Source organism: Thermobia domestica, chromosome 2, assembly GCF_964235325.1.
Source record: "Thermobia domestica chromosome 2, izTheDome1.hap1.1, whole genome shotgun sequence".
NCBI lineage: Eukaryota > Metazoa > Arthropoda > Insecta > Zygentoma > Lepismatidae > Thermobia > Thermobia domestica.
The window spans coordinates 385,573,762-385,595,488 of NC_137455.1; the positions used below are offsets into that span (position 1 = coordinate 385,573,762).

Genomic DNA, 21,727 nt, shown 5'->3' on the forward strand with positions numbered 1-21,727 from the left:
TTTTTGGCACAGTTAAAGTTTATACGTTCCACTCACTCTTGGCTTAGGCTTAGTATTATCTCTCCAACCGAATTCATCCGATCCGAATCAAACGTGGCATTGTAGTAGACCTTGGAGTATTATACAAGTTTGTAAGATATTATAATGTGAAAAACTCTGGTTTCTAAAGTTAGGCTCTAAAAATTAAATGACAACTATCTATAGGGTGGCCACAGATTCTCGTTATCCCTTGATAAATGCTAATGTAAGTTTCCCGTTACCTCTTGATAAATGGTAATGTAAGTTTACTGTTACCCCATGATAAATGCTCATGTAAGTTTCCCGTTACCCCTTGGTAAATGCTAATGTAAGTTTTCTGTTAGTAGTCTGGTTTGTGGCACAGTTAAAGCTTATACGTTCCACTCACAATCAGTGTTTCTTCCAGTGTTTGGAGGTACACTGCCCCCCGGAGCTCTGAGAGTGTCCCCCAGACGAGACCAAAATAATACGCCTATAATATAATAATAAATAAAATAGTACCAGCAGTTCCCCCGGAATACTACGTGTGCCCCCGGAACACTTTTTCTGAAAGAACGACTGCTCACAATCTTAATACTGACTTAGAGTTAGTATTAACTCTCTTAACTTTTTTAAAAAATAGATACTATACGTCCTACGAATCCAACCGAATTCATCCGATCCGGATCAAACTTGGCATTGTAGAAGACCTTCACATATTATACAAGTTTGTGAGATATTATAATGTGCAAACTTTTGATTGTAAAGTTAGGCCGTAAATGTAAAATAAAAATCAAATGCCAACTGTCTACAACTATGCTTAAGTTTCAGTACTTGTCCTTGTGGAACTCAGTTAATGTTTAGAAGATAAAGTTACTGAAAGTAACGGAAAACTGATACTGCATTTAGAATAATAATTTCAAACCCTTTCTCAACGTGAATTCTCAGATAAACACCAATTCAGTATGTTGCTTCAGATTTCTCAAAGTGGTTATTTTGATTATGAGCTGAAATGTTTGTTAAATGTCAGTTTGCTTTCGACCATAAATAATTGTTTAAAATAAATAGACAAATTACAAAATTGTAAAATATTTACTTTAGAAAATATATACACAGTTTTCGTACATAATAAAATAGTTACAACGTTGCATTCAAAGTCTCTCATAACAAATACATTCACTCCCTCACATATCATTCTATTAGTAACCCTTTCCTCCTGACGATGGAGGTCCATACGCTGTGGATACGCCCCTGCCTCCTCCAAAACTAGATGCTCTGATAGAAGGTCGATTTGAAAACCCCCCATGGAATCCTCCCGACTGCCTAGGAGCGCCATACGACGATCCGATGGAACCACCGCCTCCTCTTCCAGGAGCGCCATATGATGATCCGATAGAACCACCGCCTCCTCTTCCAGGAGCTCCATACGATGTTGAGATTCCTTTGAACCCAGAGCCACCACCAAATGCTGGGACACCACCGAAACCACCTCCGAAGCCACCTGCACCTCTTTTGAAACCACCGGGCCTGCTAGGGCCTGGAGCACCATATGATGTTGATATTCCACCGCGGAATCCACCTCCTCCAGCTGGAGCGCCATATGACGTAGAAGGTCTCGAAAATCCACCACCACCTCCTCCAATGCTGGGGGCTCCATATGAAGTGCCCACGCTACCTGACCCACCTGCGGCTGGAGCTCCGTATGAAGAAGAGGGTACTGATGGACCGCCAAAACTTCCTCCTGCGGGAGCACCATAAGAAGTAGATGGACTACCAACGCTTGGAGCACCATATGAACTAGAAATTCCGGAACCACCGCCAGCAGCTGGTGCACCGTATGAAGAGGAAACGCTGCCACCCCCAACACTAGGTGCACCGTATGAAGAGGAAACACCACCACCGCCACTAGGTGCACCGTATGAAGTGGAGGGACTACCTCCAGTAGCAGGTGCACCGTATGAAGATGAAACGCCACCACCCCCAACACTAGGTGCACCGTATGAAGTGGAAGGAGCACCAGCAGCAGGTGCACCGTATGAAGTGGAAGGAGCACCAGCAGCAGGTGCACCGTATGAAGTGGAAGGACCACCAGCAGCAGGTGCGCCGTATGAAGATGAAACGCCGCCACCTCCAACACTAGGTGCACCATATGACGTGGAGGGACCACCTCCAGCAGAAGGTGCACCATATGAAGTGGAAGGGCTACCTCCAGCAGCAGGTGCACCATATGAAGTGGAAGGACCACCTCCGGCAGCAGGTGCACCATATGAGGTAGAGGGACCACCTCCAGCACCAGCACCAGGAGCCCCATATGATGTAGATACGCCACCACCGCCTACGCTAGGTGCACCATACGAAGTGGAGGGTGCACCTCCAGCAGCGGGTGCACCGTACGATGTAGACGGACCACCACCAAATCCACCTCCAGCAGGTGCTCCATATGATGTAGATGGACCACCACCGCCTACACTAGGTGCACCATACGAAGTAGATGGACCATTTCCACCAGCGGGTGCGCCGTACGATGTAGACGGACCACCACCAAATCCACCTCCAGCAGGTGCTCCATATGATGTAGATGGACCACCACCGCCTACACTAGGTGCACCATACGAAGTGGAGGGACCATTTCCACCAGCGGGTGCACCGTACGATGTAGACGGACCACCACCAAATCCACCTCCAGCAGGTGCTCCATATGATGTAGATGGACCACCACCGCCTACACTAGGTGCACCGTACGAAGTGGAGGGACCATTTCCACCAGCGGGTGCACCGTACGATGTAGACGGACCATTACCAAATCCACCTCCAGCAGGTGCTCCATATGATGTAGATGGACCACCACCGCCAACACTAGGTGCACCGTATGAAGATGAAATCCCACCACCACCGCCAGCAGCAGGTGCACCATATGAAGTGGACACACCGCCTCCTGCACTAGGAGCCCCATATGAGCTAGAAACGCCCCCACCCCCACCACTAGGTGCTCCATATGAAGTAGAGACACCACCTCCAGCAGCTGGTGCGCCGTACGATGTAGATACGCCACCACCAAATCCACCTCCAGCAGCAGGTGCTCCATATGATGAGGACACGCCACCACCGCCATTACTAGGCGCACCGTATGAAGTTGAGACGCCACCTCCTGCAGCGGGTGCACCATAAGAAGAAGACGGACCGCCACCAAAACTAGGTGCTCCGTATGAAGTAGAAACGCCACCTCCAGCCCCAGGTGCCCCATACGAAGTAGACACACCACCTCCACCGCCTACTGCAGGTGCTCCGTAGGATGTGGAAACAGGAGCAGGAGCTCCATAGGACGAAGAAATCCCTCCTCCTCCTCCTCCTCCACCAAACCCTCCGCCAAAAGAACTGGAAAAGCCTGTTAGAAAAGAAAGAAAAAAGGCGTGAGTGGCGAGGGTTTTTGTGACTTGTATACTTTAAAATCTATAAATTATAGCGACCTAAGTTAAAATATGGCGGGCAACCAATTTCAGTACCAAATTGAACGGAAGGTGACAACCTTCGTCATTAAATCGTATGCTCTGCTCAGAGAATGCAGTAGCGGATCGTAGAATGTAAGAGTAGTGTTGTGGTTGCAATATGGAAGGCGTGTGCGTACACGTGGGCGCGCTTCCTGCTCTCAAGCCTTGCTTCAATAATTAAGGAAGAGGAAAAACATCTTTCTTCGTATCCATATTTATTGATTTAAATTTGAGTTTGCTGTTATTACTATAACATTCAGTTACTATTCGGTTTCAAACATACTACTCAAGTTTAAAAGCTACTAAAACTTCTATGTCAATCTTTTTGAAGACTTGTTAAATGAAAGATAATATATGTTGTAGTATTATAAATGAGTATGAACTCATACAACATCGCGACATAGTTGTTTGATTATTATTATTATTATTATTATTATTATTATTATTATTATTATTATTATTATTATTATTATTACTATTATTATTATTATTATTATTATTATTATTATTAATAATAATAATAATAATAATAATAATAATAATAATAATAATAATAATAATAATAATAATAATAATAATAGTGTAAATCTATAAGTTTCTATAAAGTACACAGCAAAAAATGAGGTGTTGAAATAACACAAAATGACTACCACTTTAGCGTGTTAGTTGTGTGTTAATTCAGCAGCATGCACATCGCCTTCCGGGCACATCACATATAACTCTTTACTACCTGAGAGAATTTTCATTGGTATTTATCGTTTAATATGAGCAAAGCTTTGCGAAATATCTTTGGCACTTATGCCAAGTAACGAATAATGTTCTGTTTTCTGTAATCGATCACAATAATGTTGTAACCTGTGAATCGTTTGACAACAGTTACATAGGCAACAGTTCTGCCATCTTATGTTCATATATGCTAAGACACAAGAATAACAAATAAAGAAAACAGATGGAAGCACAGCTATTGTGCTGCCAAAATGTCTTGAGCCGCGGCAAAAATGCGAACTAAAGCTCACACCCTCACGTTGAGCCAATAAGGGTTCAGCTGTTGCTAAGCGAGAGAAAGCGAGTGGAATTCCTTCAGACGATGGCAGCGCTTGCAACAGAAGACTAGGGATCAAGTCAATGTGGTATAATAATATCTGTGTAACTGTTGTCAGATGATTCACAGGTTTACAACAATATTATTGTGACCATTTACAGAAAACATAGAACATTATTCGTTACTTGGCATACGTGCCAAAAAAATTGCAAAGCTTTGCTCATACTAAACGATAAATACCAATGCAAATTCTCTCAGGTAGTAACAAGTTATTAATGATATGCCCGGAAGGCGATGTCTTGGTGCTGAATTAACACACAAGTAACACGCTAAAGTGGTAGTCATTTTGTGTTGTTTCAACACCTCATTTTTTACAGTGTAGTGACTCTATGTAGTGCTAAGCATTGTTGGTGCCATTGAAGGATTAACTAGCATGGACTTTAACTAATTAGTAAATGATTCATGATTTTTATGTTCTAAAATTTTTCGACACATGCAATCGGCCTGCTTCACACACCAGTGTGTTGTGAAAAACCGGTTGGGAACAAGTGCTTTAGATGAGTGGTTTCCAACCTTGGGGCGTGAAGAGTGATCATTGGGGCGCAAGCTACTAACAAAAGAAATAGATTTGTAATTACAGTACAAATATTAGGAACGTTGTAACAAAGACACGTTAAATACCATAAAACACAAAATAACTTTGAGTAAGTACTGTGGCTATTAAGAACAAAGCTGTTAAAAAGCAATGGAATGGTAGCCAGAAGTTTTGCTGGAAAATAAATATAAAATGGCGATTATTATTATTATTATTGAAGACATAGGAATTCAATGCTGGATCATCTGAAATCGCAAGAACCACGCAGGCCAACGAGCAGTAAAGAAGAAATATGAAATCTAAAACCGTTCATTTCATTTACGAAATTAACAACAAAAGCACAAGCACTTTCTCCAGGCACGTTTGCAACCAAATAAAACAACAAATGCATAATGCTAAACTTTTTATAGGAGGATTAAAAATAGATGCATCATTTAGGGGGCCAAGGGGGCAATTGCCTAACCGTTAAGTTTACATATACAGGGTGTTTTAAAACAACACCCAGAACGTTTGGAAGGTGATCCCTGACACCAAGATGAGACAAAAAGTATAGACCAACCTGGGTGCTCAATTGCTTCCTTTCGGAGTTATAGGCTGCCGAAAGCATGAAAAAATGAACTTTAAAGTTCCGTATCTCCAATACTATGGGATCTACTGTAGTCGAGGTCAAGACTTCACTGAGGAACCAATATATGCGCTATCCAAAAATACACGTTTAAAGAATATTGCGGCACTCACACAACAATTTTTATAGAGGCTACGGACATATAATTTGAAGTGCTCACCAACTACCTCTATAAACATAGATATTTCGATAGGGCACATGGTAGTTCCTAAAAAAAAAAAAAAAAAAAAAAAAAAATCTTGACCCGACTACGGTAGTTCCCATAGTATTGAAGCTATGGAGCATTAAAGTTCATTTTTTCGTGTTTTCGGCAGCCTATAACTCCGAAAGGAAGCTTTTGTGCACCCAAGTTGGTCTATACATTTTGTGTTATCTTGGTGTCAGGAATCACCTCCCAAACGTTGTCGGTGTTGTTTCGAAACACCCTGTATATATTAAAATACTAATGAAAAACTTTCAACTACTTCTGTTGATAGAAAGTCCTGCTCCCCCCCCCCAACAAAATCTGAAATGACGCTATTGATTGAAAAGAAAATTTGAATATTTCAAACAACACTTCTTTTGCTCTTGTGAAAATAACTCTAATGCAATTGTATGGACCACCACCATAGAGGTTTAAGTTTTATCAATTACTCATTCTCCTTTTCTACCCACTTCTCCCTCACTTGCCTTCAAGAGAACTCACCCCTCAAAAAAAATTGAATCAACCTCTGCTAAATTGTAAAATTCGTAATTACTATGGAAATAGACTGCTGGCGGTTGGAGCCATTTGTTGGCAATGTGAGGAGATACGAGCTATGCAGATGTAGACTTACTCTTTTATGTTAAGAAAGAGTAGCTTCCTGTCATATGCTCAATGCAACTGAATGTATATACAAGTAGTTTCAGTACTGGCGCAATTATGAACGTAAAGTTTCAGCTTTTTAATAGGATTATCTTTTAGAGATACATCAATATTGTTTTGTGCTACAAAGCAACAGTTTATTTGTGCTCAAAAATTACTATAAAGCCTTAGAAAACATTCTTTGAGGTTAAAAACTATTCGGTTGCACAACAATGCGACCTAAGACAGGAGCCACCACTGAAGGAAAATCTGAATTTACACATACACAATTCTCCGAGATCTTCCTCGTGATTGTATTGGTTAACGTATATGCAGTCAGCGCGGGAGTCTAACGTTAAACTAAAAGTCCACTTCTCATATAGCCTCTGTTCTGAAATGGACGCTAAATCCCAAAACAACTAACCAACAATTCTCAGATTTGTCGTGAGTTCTTCGTTAACTTCGTCCTAAGTTTGACTGAAAAATTAAATTTGGCAGCCACCTATTTTATTAGTTAATTTGTTTGTGATGTTTCTATAAGAACAAGTTAAACCAAAGACATTATACGTCTTTTTTATTTAAAAAAATCAAAGACAAGTTTGACTCATTCAGGGTCGGATCCAGGATTTTCTGAGGGGGGTGCACCAATAACTACCGGCACCTTTGAATTGAATTGGAATTTTTTAAATGCTTTTAGGCACCTGTGTGATGTGAATGAGGAAATGCCCTGGAAATGCTACTGTCTGTTCTCGGTGAATCCTTTTGTTTCAACTTTTAGAAAATTTATTTAAACTATCGATTTTGCAAAACTTCCCTTTGATTTAAGCCCAAATGGAAACATGACAGCACAAATTTTCGGAAAGTGTTGCTATTTTCACTCCTAGCTTCTCGCTTTAGGTAGTGTTTATTTACAAAGAATGGAGTGCACGTGCACCTTTGAATCCCCCTCCTAAAGCCTTCCTTGGCCTCATTCTAGTGGTTGACTTGTGTATTCACTTACATTTATATTGAGTTGAAGTATCTGTTATTTTGCACATATCAATATGATATAATTTGAAAGGTTATTTGAATTGACATTGTGGCTTATATAGAGAGAATATTGAAACTTATTTTATTTAATCGAAGAAAACTGTGTTATGTATCAAATATCAGCTTTCTCTGAATCAAGAAATATGGCAGCCCTGGCTGTAATGTTATGCCTCACGATTTTACTACGTGCATTCTATGGCGTACGCAACGGTTTAGTTTCCGGGTTTTAATCCCGTGTTAAGCAAATATTATCAATAAGTGGCCTTTGTGGTGGACAAACACCGTGTTCGTGCACTGAGAAAAATCCGTTCTCCCGACAGCGGTATATTGTACAAATATATGGAATTCTTTTGCCTACTACAAAAATCAGTACGGACCATACGTTATTCATATGCTACATAGGCACTGCCCTTAGATGTTGCATCATGCCGTTGCAGGGTGTCTGATATCTAACAGTCTTCCAGATATTACATACATATATGTATGTTACATTCGTCAGCCGTATGTTATATACGTCCATTGGTATGTGAGATCCTGACCGGCTATATACAGTTTATTCGTTCGTACAGAAAGTATGTTTAATCGGAACACTTATACAGAAGTTCGCATAAACTATACTTTTTCAGTTATACGTTTGCTGTACGTTAAGTCCAAAAACTACAGGATTTACAAATGTAACATGCATCTTTACGTACGCCACATACGATTTTTTTCTCGGTGTGGGTTTTCTGTCGGAGTTCTCCCGTTTCCTCCTACTTTCTTCATTCCACCATTTCATCTATTTCTCATCATCACCGTCTCTTTTAGCCTAGCCGGCATAATCGTGGGACGTAAAACTTAAAGATTTTATTTCATTTTCAATAATAAACATTTACTATAAACGTGCGAGCTTGAACCCCATCTCCTTGACGAAATTCTGCGTACGCTAATGTGTTGGAATATCCTTTATACGTTATTAATTACGAATCCTCTATATTTTAAGATCCTTTGATTCAATCAAAGTAAGCATCCTTCCCTGGCGTCACTGAAAGCTGATAACCAAAACAAGTAATAAAAGTGATTTCAACACATAACGCCTTTCATATCGAAACAGCCGCTCCGAGTGTTTCTTGCAGGCATACTTCGGAGAGATTAAGTCCCCCAGAAATAACTAACGGTCCCCGGAGCTAAGCTAAATTAAATTGCGATTACATTTTACGCTTGTGTACTGCTCTCACAATTTGATTTTGGCCCCTTGAGAAAATTTGTTGGAAGAAAACCTAGCTACTCCTTCACTAAGATGGTGGTCAATAGCTAATAATATCCTACAGTTTATAGCATTTGTATGAAATAGCATAAAGTTAGGAACAGTGAATTTTGCGAGAGTTTTCTGGGGTATGGACGTTAAGTTTAGAAATAAACTATACACGAGCTTTTCTTTCTTTCTTTCTTTGATTTAATATACACTCATTTCCAAAACTTAAGGGAATGTAACCCTTATATCATGTTGATCCTGTGAATGCCAGACATCGGACTGAAGTGACGTTAAGTACCGCCCGTTCGGTGACACATGTGTCTTTTATGACTGCGATAACACGAAGAACGTCCGTAGCAGGAGAAACACGTAGACACTAATCAATGCATTGTGGATTTCGGTGTGTGCAGTCCTTATCAATCATTGTGAACGTGTCCTAGGAACACACAAACGCCCAGAGGACACATGTGAATGATGTAATGGACGGTCGTTTCATTGGTAGATAAAAAAGGGGGAAAGTCAATAGAATGTAGTTAGGACTTTAATGTTCCTCACAGTGTTGTGTCGCGACCAGTGGCGGTTTTACCGGGTAGGCACGGGCCTACCCAAAAATTTTGAAAAATATATAAATGCTAAAAGATGCAATAAAGAGTAAATATATTTTCTACTATTTGTATTGATGGTAGATAATTATTTAACAAATAGCATCAACCACTATTGTAAAAGTAATTTTCTACTGTCATTAATCAATCAAATGTGTATATGTATCCATAAGCGAGGGAGAGGGCCCACCCCAAAATTATAATCCTACAGCCGCCCCTGGTAGCGACTTGTTTCTAGTGAAAACATTGAAAAGCGGTATGATGGAGGTCGTCGACGTGCGACAATGCCGTGCGAGGATCACTATCCGGTCTTAAACGAGGATCAACGAGCATAGCAGGTACTTAGCTCGAGACCTTGCATTGCCTCTGGGACCCACTCTAGGACGTCAAACTGTATACCGACGGTTTCGCGAATGCACATTGTATGTACGCAGTACGCCTAGAGTGGTGTACAGTTCACGAGAGGGTCTCAGAAAATAGAGTAGTGAACTCTTCAGTGAGGAGCCATGAGTTTGTTTAGAGGAAACCAGAAACACGTTACACCACCAAATGTTGTGGAAAGGACAGGTATGGAGGCCTTGATGTTATGGTATGGGGCATCATCAAGTTAGGGGCCCGTACACCACTTCATGCATTCTAGCAACGGATGGAAACCACTGAGATCTACACATATATTTATCCCTGCATAGTTTGGGGGGAATATGTTTATGAAAAGTATATGAATTCTTTTCCCCCTTAGGATACGCATTTCAGTGAAAGTGTAATGCTAAAAATCCGTAAGAGAACCTAGTTTTGGCATAAATTTTGAAACGCCCAACCTCTTAGAATACCCACTTCATCAAATTAAAAACCGAGCGTGAGGCGGATACTATGCTCCAAACGTAATTTCAAACTGGTCAGCCGTTTTCCCGATCCAGAAAACTATGGATTTAACACTAAGATTAGTAGTTTAGGATAATTTTTCACCTCTTTCCACTCCACTCCCTCTGCAAATGAGATTGAACTTAAATTTAAACTGCATTGGGAGCATCACTATTCATTTCAGCATCCTGGAAAACTAAGAATTGAATATTAATATAGGCCGTTTTGGTTTATTGTTTATTGTCACTTCTTCCAAAACCCACTCCCTGGGATGACTACCTCCCGCAATACTTTTTCCAGATTGTAGGTCATATGTGTACCAAGTTTGGTCGAAATTGCTCCAAGGCTTCCAAAGTGATGCTGGAGCATACACTCATACAATACATCTAAATATATATTCCTTCTTTAAATTCCAGAGCCAGCTGACACACCAGTTCTTGCCTAAATTTGGGCTTAAACGTCAACAGGATTAGCACCTAACACCTTAACAAGCCTGAAAATTAAGGATTCGACACTAATCTCTTTAGACATTTTATTTTACACTCCCTCTCATCTCTATACCGATAGGGGCTGAATGTGGACTTAACGTTATCAGGACTGCGACTATTCATCATAGCGACCCCGAGAACTATGGATTCGACGTTAATATCAATCATATATTTTTTATTATTTTACACGTTCTCCCCTTCCCACACATCCTTAGGTTCACTAGGTGGTCTTACCCCACTGGGAGCTGCTCTTGGACGTAAACAGCATCGAGACGTCACCAATTAACTTAGCGACCCCGTAAGCTGTTGATTCGGCATTAATATTGGCCGTTTTCAATTATTTTACATTTTTTTACCAGGGCTTAATAGTCAGGGACATACGCAGGAATTTATTTCTGGGGTCCAAAGATTTTTCGGGGGATCCAAATTCAATAAAAGGATAAATCATATTAAAATTTGTAAAATCGTCCCTAAAACTAGATTCCTAAATTTACAGAAAAGTTACTACATTTACGGGGGATATCGGGAGTCCAGTCCCCCAGAACCCACTCCTAGTGACTAAACTTAGACTTACACGTATCGCGGACACATGATTCATCTCATCCACCCAGAAATCTATGTATTCGACACTAATATCAGTCATTTTTGATCATTTTATAAGTCACCTCTCCCACTTCCCTCTAGGTGTGCTAGAGGGTCGTATTCCTACAGGATTCTTTTCCAGATTGTAAATAGCATGTGTACGTCTCAAGTTTGGTTGAAATTGTGTCAGGTATTCCAAAGTTATGCTGGAACATACATACATTCATCCATCTATCCATTTAAATATACAGGTTGTCTCGAAGGCCCCCTGACAGGGTAACTCTGTTATTATCAGAATTACAACAAAATGTACGAGGGGAAACAGTCTCCAAATATGATGTTTCCAATCTAAAGTGAAGGATTTTTTTTTTTTTTTTTAAATCGGGAGAGCCGTTTGGGCTATACCAGGGATGCAAATAAGCAACACAATTTTACTCGCCCAAGAAAAAAGTTACTAGCCCACATCCCACAATAGAAATCATTTACTTACTTTCGGTATGATATTAAATACTCGCCCGCACCGATGAACCCTCGCCCCGGACGAGTGGGCGAGTGCTTATTTTCATCCCTGGGCTATACACTCCTTATGCACCCAATGTTAAATGATAATGCAACGTTGCCATTTACCTGGACCCACACGCTAACGTGTCAATGGCCAACCCCCATTTCAAACATGGCCCCATTCAAATTATGTTGTGGTTCCAGGTAAATGGCAACGTTGTATTTTCATTTAGCATCGTGCGCATAAAAAAAATGTACAGCCCAAGCGGCTCGTCCGATTTAAAAAAAAATCCTTCACTTTAGATTGAAAACATCATATTTGGAGACTGTTTTTTGCTCTTATATTTTGTTGTAACTCTGATAATAACTCTGTCAGGGGACTTTTGAGAAACCCTGTATAACAAAATATCCATCAAAACCATGTATAAAAATATTTCAAGACGTGTAGTTTACAACCTATATTAATGCTTAGTAACAGAACTGACAATGGTTTCCAAACTAATAAAGTTTATTCCTTGATTTTACATTTGACTAACAGGTGCAGCCGATGTTACCATTGTGTTTAGCTTTCCAGTATCGAGTTCAATACCTTATTGTTCAAGTAGTTTCGTAATTGCTCACAATGCTAGGTTGACACACACTCATAGTCAACGTCTTGCGAATAAAATCAGAAAAATAAACACACTGCTGAACAAGACTGCACTTATTTAATATAAAAACACATTTACACGTGACGTTTCGATCTTCTAGCCAAGATCCTCATCAGACGTGTACGCACATCAGAGTGTACGTCTGATGAGGATCTTGGCTAGAAGATCGAAACGTCACGTGTAAATGTGTTTTTATATTAAATAAGTGCAGTCTTGTTCAGCAGTGTGTTTATTTTTTTAATGCTAGGTTAATACCAAAAATTTTCGAGAATTGAAACTCCGGACTACGCGAATTAAATGAAGGAGCATCAGCAACATACAATTAAAAAAAAAATCACTTCCATGTCGGAAATGACTCGACAACAGGAATTCACATCTTTCCTTGTCTTTTCTTTAATCCCCATTCCTATAAGTAGAACTGTGGGAAATCAATTAAACGCTGTGTTCTAACTGGATTGATGATATTAAAAGTAATTAAATATGTCAGAGTTTCATTTAACGTTCTTCCCATTGAGTTGTCATGCTGTGTGTCATTTGGATTCAAGAGAAAGCTAAAAAACGATCAAAATTGAAAGAAAAAATGCAATCAGTTACCATTACAAATAATAAAACAAAACCGGAAGTTGCCAACGTGGTTTTATGCTATATTTTCTAAGCGACATTCACTGTTTCCATCATAGAACGAAGAGCATGTCACTTTCAAGATATACGTAACTTTCCATTAATATTTTTTTTTATCATTGTGAACGGAGAGGTGAAATCACAGATTACAATAAACTCATCAGAAGAGCCCTGAGAACTTTATATCTTCTTTTTCTTCCTTCACAGAGTTACTGAAACTTGGTAAGCAATATGTTTTTTTTTTTTTTTTTTTTTTTTTGTTTTAATGAAAGTGTATGAGAATGCTCTTTAATTTCCATTGAAAATACTGTACGTACATTTCCTTTTAGAATAAGGAAGATTCCAGTAATTTTTCGATGCGTAAAATATATATAGGGTCTACAGGGGTGGATCAAAGGCCGGGTAACTCTGGGCGACTGCCCGGGACGCCAAAACGAGCCTCAAAAAATAAATTTTATAACGTGTTTTCTACTGACTTTTTATGTTTATATTCTTGTAAAGTAGCGTCAATTACATCATCTTTTTCTATTCCACCATCGAAGAAGAGAGTTTCATAGAACTTGGGGGGGGGGGGGGGGTATCGACAAATGGAAACATGGCATGTAGAAGAAAGAATGTAGGTATATAATGTATTTAACTATCTAATTTTTCTTTTTGAAAAATGGGTTTAAAATATTAAAATCACTGTAATAAAATGTAAAATACAGTGTATATAGTGTAAGACTAGGGGGAAACGCGAAAAAGTCACTTTGCAGGGTGAAAATTTTGCCTTGATCCGCCCCTGTATACGCATGCTTTTATATAATGAAGTTTTAAAACCATTGTTATAGACTATTTACTTTTTTTTTATGTTAAAATGCGTTCAATCTGGAAGTGCACGTACATTACCCAATAGAAAAAAAGTCGCAATTTAGACCCAAGGAATGCAAGGCTCCAAACTTTCTTGACTTCAGCACTAATGGAGATAATATAATCCTCCTTGAGTTTGTCAATTCAGAATTGTTTCCTTCGAAACGAGAAGTTTAACGAGTCTCGTGCACTGAGAAAAGTCCGTTCTCCGGACAGCGGCATATTGTACAAACATACGGAGTCCTCTTGCTTATTACAGAAATAAGTACGGAGAATACGTTATCCGTATGCTACATAGGTACTGCCCTTAGATTAGGGCGCAAAATTTCCGGTCGCCAGGTCGCCATTGGCGACTATAAATTTAGAGCTGGCGACCAGTGTTCAGTAAGAATGGTTTGTGCTTAAACTCAGGGCTTCGCAGTTTCCGTTTGGCACGAAAATAATTGTAACTGAGTGAGAGAAAATACGGAATGTGGAGTCTTCAGAACGTTATAATTCGTCCCTTCATTCCCACTCACAATCGAAATGGTTTGCCTCCTGGCGCGTCAACGCGAAAGATCATTTCCCTCGCAGTTTGAAGCTAGAACAGCTGAGGGACACTCCAGTGCCTAGAATAGATTAACCAATCACCTCACGATGTCAATGATAAATAAATAAATAAATAACAATTTGCATAAGGTACCGTTATCACTGCAATCGACAACTAGTACTTCAGTACAGAGAGAGAGCGTTACACAAACATTAAGTCTTAAGGTAAGATATTTTTTAACACGTATATGAATTGTCCAATTCAAAATTGATTAACCTGAATCTAATTGTCTGGGTTTAAAATTTTATACCCTGATGTAATCTCTTTCTTCGTCAAACCAAAGGCCGTGGGGGGAGGGAGCTCTCATAATTTGTACGTGAGAGATACTGGCGACCATCATTTTTGGATTGGCGATTGCGTCTGACTTTGAAATTTTTGTGCCCTGCCTTAGATGTTACATCATGCCGTTACAGGATGTCTGATATCTAACAGTCTTCCTTACATACATATATGTATGTTGCCCTCGTCAGCTATATGTTATATACGTTCATTTGTAAGTGAGATCCTGACCACCTATATTGTTTCATATGAAAAGTACGTACACATGGAACATTTATACAGAAAGTACTATAAAACATGCGTTTTCAGTTATACGTTTGCTGTATGTTAAGTCAAAAAACTACAGAAATTGCGCGCATGTAACCTACCTTTTTAAGTACGCCACCTACATTTTTCTCAGTACATATCAGGTATTTAAGTATTAATTTTTCTTTTTTGAAAAAAAATGGGTTTAAAATATTAATATCACTGTAATAAAATGTAAAATATAGTCTAGGACTAGGGGAGGCGCGAAAAAGTCACTTTCCCCGGGTGAAAATTTAGTCTTGATCCGCCCCTGAATACGCATTCTACAGTTTTAAGACCTTTGTTATACTCTATTTATTGTTTATGTTAAAATGCATTTAATCTGGAAGTGCACACACATTACCTAATACAAAAAAGTCGTAATTTAGGCCCAAGGAATGTAAGGCTCCAAACTTTCTTTGATTTCAGCACTAATTGGGGAAATGTAATCCTCTTGAGTTTGTCAGTTGAGAATTGTTGCCCTTGAAACAAGAAATGTCTCGATTCTCGTGAGCAACACCAGTTCACTGAAGTCTTCCATCTCAAACACTGCTTTAGTGTTACGTAGTTTATAGCAGGGTGGAAAAAAATCATGATTTTTTTTAAAAAAATCATTTTTGTTGATTTTTTTGATTTAAATCGATTTTTTTGATTTAAATCAAGTCTTTCTCCTCGTATAATATAAGTCGCAAAGTGAAGGAAAACCATTAGGAATTAGTATTAAATGCTAATTATGCCATTTAAGTGAAAGTATTGGGGTTGAATTTTGAATTATCCCCAATCGTTAACATATATCTATCCCAAACAATGTTTCTTAACACTTTTAAATTATGGCTCTTTTTAAAGGTAAATTATAGACTTTCAGTCAAGCAGCTACAGCATCATCCCTGTTTATCCTAGGATCATCGTACATACATCCTCTCTTTAGAATAGAACAGCTTTTAGAACGGTAACATTCACATTTCCCTATCATGTCCCTGAAGCGGGAAATTTTGAGACTAATCAGCATTTCTTTAACTTTTTTAAATTTTGATCCCCTTTGGATTCCCCTGTGTTAACGCACAGATCTCAAAATCAACTGCGAAATACTAAGGGGTGTACTAAATTTCAAGCTTCTATCTTGAGTAGTAAGGGTTAGGAAACTATTTAACAATGAGTTAAAAACATTCACAGAATGCCCCAGATGAACCGGATGTAATATAAAAATTTCCTCAGACATCCCTATTTATCCTAGGATCATGATTTGTACCTGTTCAGAATAAAACAAATTTTCAAACGATACCCTTCAAATGTCTCCATCATATATCTTGGGGGGGGGGGGTAATTGACGAAAAAATGAATTTTCTGTTAAAAATATAGTTTTTTTCTTTTTAATTTTTACCTCTGTGGACCCCTCCTCCTTTTTTAAGGCAGAGATCTGAAACAAATCTGAAAAATACTGAGGGGTACAGTGAGTAAGTGTGCAAAATTTCAATCTTGTAGGTGCAAAAGTAAGCCCCCAAAAAATAATATTCCCCAAATACTCCAGATTCCCGTATAAACCAGAATCTCAGATAAGTTTCCTGAGACATCCCTATTTATGCTAGGAGCATAGCACGTACATCATTTTCTTCAGAATAAAACAGCCTTTCAAACGGTACCATGCATATGTCTCCATCTGAGGCAGGAAAATCCCGAAAAAATCTATTTTTTGTTAAAAATATCCTTTCTTTAAAAAACATTTTTGCCCCTCTGGACCTCGCTGTTTCTAAGGGGTGCACTGAACGAGTGTGCAAAATTTCAGTCTTCTGAATGCAAAATGTAACCCGCCAAAAAAAATAATAATACGCATAACAAAATATATCTTTTAAATTTATGACGTCATCCCACACTATGCCTCAACGCAGAAAGGCGTGAAAGCATATGTAACATGTTCTAAAATGCCTCCAGTCTTGAAGAAAATGAAGTAAAAAGCCTTATTGGTACTTTTTAAATCGAATAATGAAGATTCTACCCTATCACCTAAAAATAGGTGATATAATTTAAAAGGTTAAGCATTAAGGGAAAAGTACAGCAACGTTTATCAAAATGACACTTTTTTTTTTTCAGAAAAATTACTGATATTTGGCAGAGGCCTATTTTTAAAAACTCAGAACTAGCTTGCGGCATGAAATACATAAATTTCGCCTAAAGTTATAAAATTAACTAAAAAAATGGAGAGGGGATAGGACCCCTCTAAATACGCCCTATTATCTGAGAACAAACAGACACGCACAAAAAAGAATTTTCGTCTTAAATGTGGATGGTGATTTCCCCGTTGGAATAGTTAATGATTTTAAAACCCAAACCCAATGTTACGAAAAGAAGAAAGCAGGATTGCTCCGTTACCTGTTCAAAAACGGGATTTTCCCTAATCATCCTTTGCATGACACTTGTTTTCATACTATACTGTACATTTGAGTCTCATTGTATTATGATTATTAACTTCCATAATCGAAATAACAGAACAGAAACGGGATTTTACTTATTTTCACTTTAAATGAATTTAATTCGGAATTCGATTTAAATCAACGATTTTTATTAAAAAAATCAAGTGATTTAAATCTTGATTTAAATCGTGATTTAAATCAGACTGATTTAAATCAATCCACCCTGGTTTATAGTATAAAAAAATATAAATTGATAAAGTGACTGGACGGACACTATGAAGAGTATTTATCAACGTATAAAGATACGCAAGTCATAGAATATATTCCAATAATAGATAAGTATTAAATGCTGTTACATCACACCATTCCTGAACCTCTCGTGAAGCAGAAGAATTCTGATAACTTCTGGATGAAATTAAGAAAGTCAATGCATAAGTTTTGTAGATAAATTTACAAAACAAGACAAAACGAGAAAGCTTTCCGATGATCGAGACGAGACGAGACGAGACAACATTATTTCTCGTCTTGTCTCCTCTCATGGCAACTACAATTCGCCCTCCGGTCCCTAAGTTGTCCGACCACAAAGATTGAGTGAACCTCTAAGCAACAATGGAACGAGGATTTAAAAAAAAAAAAAATCAAACCCATGTGGCAGATCGACGCCTTTTACCGAGTATTGAGGCTCTTGATAGCTGACAAAATCAGATAAATCGGGACAACAGATGATAATGTTGAGACTGTATAATGTATAGTACTCTGAGATATCACATTTCTTTCTGTCGATCGATATAATCAAATATCAAAAAATATTAATTAATCATTATTCGATATTTTTCCGTTGTGTGACATTTCGATACTTTGTATTCTAATACTTCTGTAGGTACTATTTTTCAATATCTCGATCAAATTTTGGCATTTTGATAAAGTGACTTTCAATTCCCGATATTTCAATATTTCTTGATATTCAATATTAACAGTTTTTTATATTTTTCGAAATATCGAACACGTTTTTTTTTTCAATATTTCATAATTTTTGTAAGTATAGTTTTTAATATACACATTGTAAGTATAGTTTTTAATATATTTCATTCTGCTCTGGTCAGAACTGTGTTTTATTTGTTACCGTACTCTACTTATCCAGAGCATGGAGTTTGTTCTTCATAATTTTTATTCACTGTATTTCGTATTTGATATTTTTCGATATTATTAACATTTTTTATCAATCAAATTTCGATATTTTATTGGTATCGATTTTCGATCCCAAACCCGGAGTATATCACTAGTCTTATATGAAGGCCTTTCAATATAGTGATCCGCTCTATGCGAAAACTTCCGTTCTTCTGAGTATGAGGGAGACAATAGTGGCGTAGCCCCTAGAATACTGTGACTAATAAAAGTGCTATCTACTTTTAAAATAAATCACTAACACTGGTTTAGATGGAAAAACAAATATTAATGTTTTTATACTGTAACTAATTATACTATCAGTTTAGAATTACATTTTAAATTGGTATTAAATTTTATTCCATAAACGAAATAAAGTTGATATCACATATATCACATACTTGTAATGTTTGAAGTACGTTGTAAATCATTCGACATAAATACTTGTGCTTCTTCTGTTATTTTACTTTTGATTTAGCAGTTTGATTTGCAAATTCTACGAATTATCCTCATAATAACTTTAGGCCAAGATATCTTGTTGTTATATGTAGAAATTTTACAAGTCAAAGGCTAGAAAGCTCTTAATTTCGTAACTCAAGTTACAAGAATGCATGTAACAAATTTGCCTGAAGGTATTGTGTAACCAAATATATTTTAACACTCTTCTTTTGTCTATAGTTGTGTTTTGTGAAGAAGTCGAGACTTCCTTCTTACAAAATGCTATGGAAAAACTAGTTCATAATTATTTTTCTGACTTTTCTTATAGTAACAAATTTGCAAGCATTGTTATCACATTATAATGACGGAATATGAGCTTTTCCTAATCCAAGAAGCATCTTACAAACACTGATTACTTCACTCAAAGTATGTTGTAAGAAGAAAGTGCCATACTTTTCAAAATTTCCTTGTCTTTGTGATTTAATAGAAAAAAAAAGTATAAATTTAAAAATAGTGATTACCTCCAGGGGCATCTCTCCTTGGACGTTGTCGTTCCACCCCTTTCGACTTCGTCCTCTCCTCAACCTTCTCAGCGAACGCTATTGCTAACGGAACCACCAACAGTATCGCTATAACCTGTCGAAATAAACAAGGATATGTCTATATGCGATATATGAAGAAAATACATATAAAACATTGTATTTGCTACATCAATGATCACTGTACGTCTTTTTTTTTTCAGAGCTACAAACAAAAGATGATTAAAAACAAAAAAAGGTTCTCGAGTCTTTGGGTCAAAATATCAACCAAATAAGTTGTACATGCTTGTATTGGCTGTTTAATATATATATATATATATATATATATATACAGTGGCGGATCCAAGGGGGATCTATAGGGGATATAGCCCCCCCTTGACGCTCAGGTATACACTGGATAACATGGGCTTCAATCCTGCTTTACACTGGATAAAACGGCAAAATATGGTTTAGCCCCTCCCTTGATCATATCCTGGATCCGCCCCTGTATATATATATATATATATATATATATATATATATATATATATATATATATATATATATATTGTTTCGTATTTTTTCACCTTTTTACTCATAAAGGTTGATTTTATATGTTTCTGCATTTTCTAAGATCAGGTTTGGCGCACCAGATTATAAAACATGCCAGTTTTAGATTAGTCATAGCTAAGCAAACACGTAGAGGCCCTATTCAGTTGGCTCAAACTAATTTAGCAACGCATAATATTAAAATGTTACGGTTATATGTTTGCGGCAAATTCTGATTCGAATTTCGGATCCCGGAAATCACGAGCTCTAGAAACGTGCCATTTTAGCTGGTAGATTCCAAATTTTGTGTAAATTTGCGAGGTCTCCTTGAAATTTTCAAGAAAACGTACAGTCATTTTCTTTCTATTCAAGTTTTAGAGGTCGTTTCGAGCTCTTTTAACATGAACGTTGTCGCTAGGACGTTGCTAAGGTTGATATCCTTGTGTTAGGCAACCAGCAAAAGAGCTACGTCAAGTGGGTTGACGGACACTTCAGGCGCTTTGCTCTTAATCTGAATGTCAAATCCTATTGCATGCTGGCAACTTCAAAGGTCTGTAGAGGCACATGAAGGTGTACTCAGATATGGACTTATAAGACGGAAATAATCCATTTAACGTCATTTATCATTTCCCCAAGTTGCCTCAAATTCCCCTGAACATCTATTTATTAAAATTCTACGTTTATAGTTTGTCTAGGAAGCTGCGGTGGCTCAATAGTAGAACGGTCATTTCTGGCGCATGGGGTTCCTGGTTTGATCTCAACTCCCGCCAAATGGGTTTTGTGGCGGGCAAATACTATGTATGAGAGTTTTCTCGGGGTTCTCCCGTTTCCTCCTACTACTATCATTCCACCGTTATCATCTATCTTATCATCGCCGTAAGTGAATAATTGTAGGACGTTGAACTTTAAAAAAAAGTCTATAAGAATTGTCTTCGTTTGTGAGACCTTACGCCCTTCACTTTTGTCTATTGAGGGACATGTACAGATGTAGTGAGGAAGTGGAAAGAAGATTCATATTCATGGTAGAATGATACGCTATGTAGACAGCGCAGGTTGAACTAGTTCTTTCTTGATTAAAAATTATTCTCTAAAAACAGGAAAGCCACTGGAACAAGAGATGCGAAATTAAAACTTGTATTAATATTGGAGAAATATCCTTTGTTTAACAAAAGTTGAGATTTTGTGTTTTGTTTTAACCTTTATGGTACACCAAGTTTATAAAGAACGTAACGTGAGCTTTGAAGCACGACCGGGTCTTGAATTCGGTGTTATTAACGGGTACGCAAGTTCAGTACTTACAGTACAGTCATTCCCAACCACGCTACCTCATCTCTAAAAGAGTTGAATTAGACACCTACGCACAGGTCCCATCTTGTTTAGCGAAATATATAAATCGTTGCATAGAATATTATTTTTAAGTTTCATGAGGAAATTTTCTCATGCAATCATGCAATGGAAGTTCTATCAGATAGTTACCGTTTATCAGGGGCGGATTCAGGGGGGGTGATCC

The 21,727-nt window shown here is 37.9% G+C and overlaps 1 protein-coding gene across 1 annotated transcript in view; it reads right to left on the reverse strand.

The window, feature by feature from the left end:
- Positions 1-1,109: 1,109 nt before the first annotated feature.
- The window catches only part of LOC145678891 (uncharacterized), a 41,947-nt gene continuing 21,329 nt past the window's right edge, over positions 1,110-21,727 (reverse strand). Inside the window, exons 2-3 of the mRNA XM_081749472.1 lie at positions 19,672-19,786; positions 1,110-3,382 (exon numbers count right to left, since the gene is read on the reverse strand). Coding sequence (XP_081605598.1) covers positions 1,197-3,382; positions 19,672-19,786 — 2,301 coding nt within the window. The 3' untranslated portion in view covers positions 1,110-1,196. The remainder of the gene's footprint in view (positions 3,383-19,671; positions 19,787-21,727) is intronic.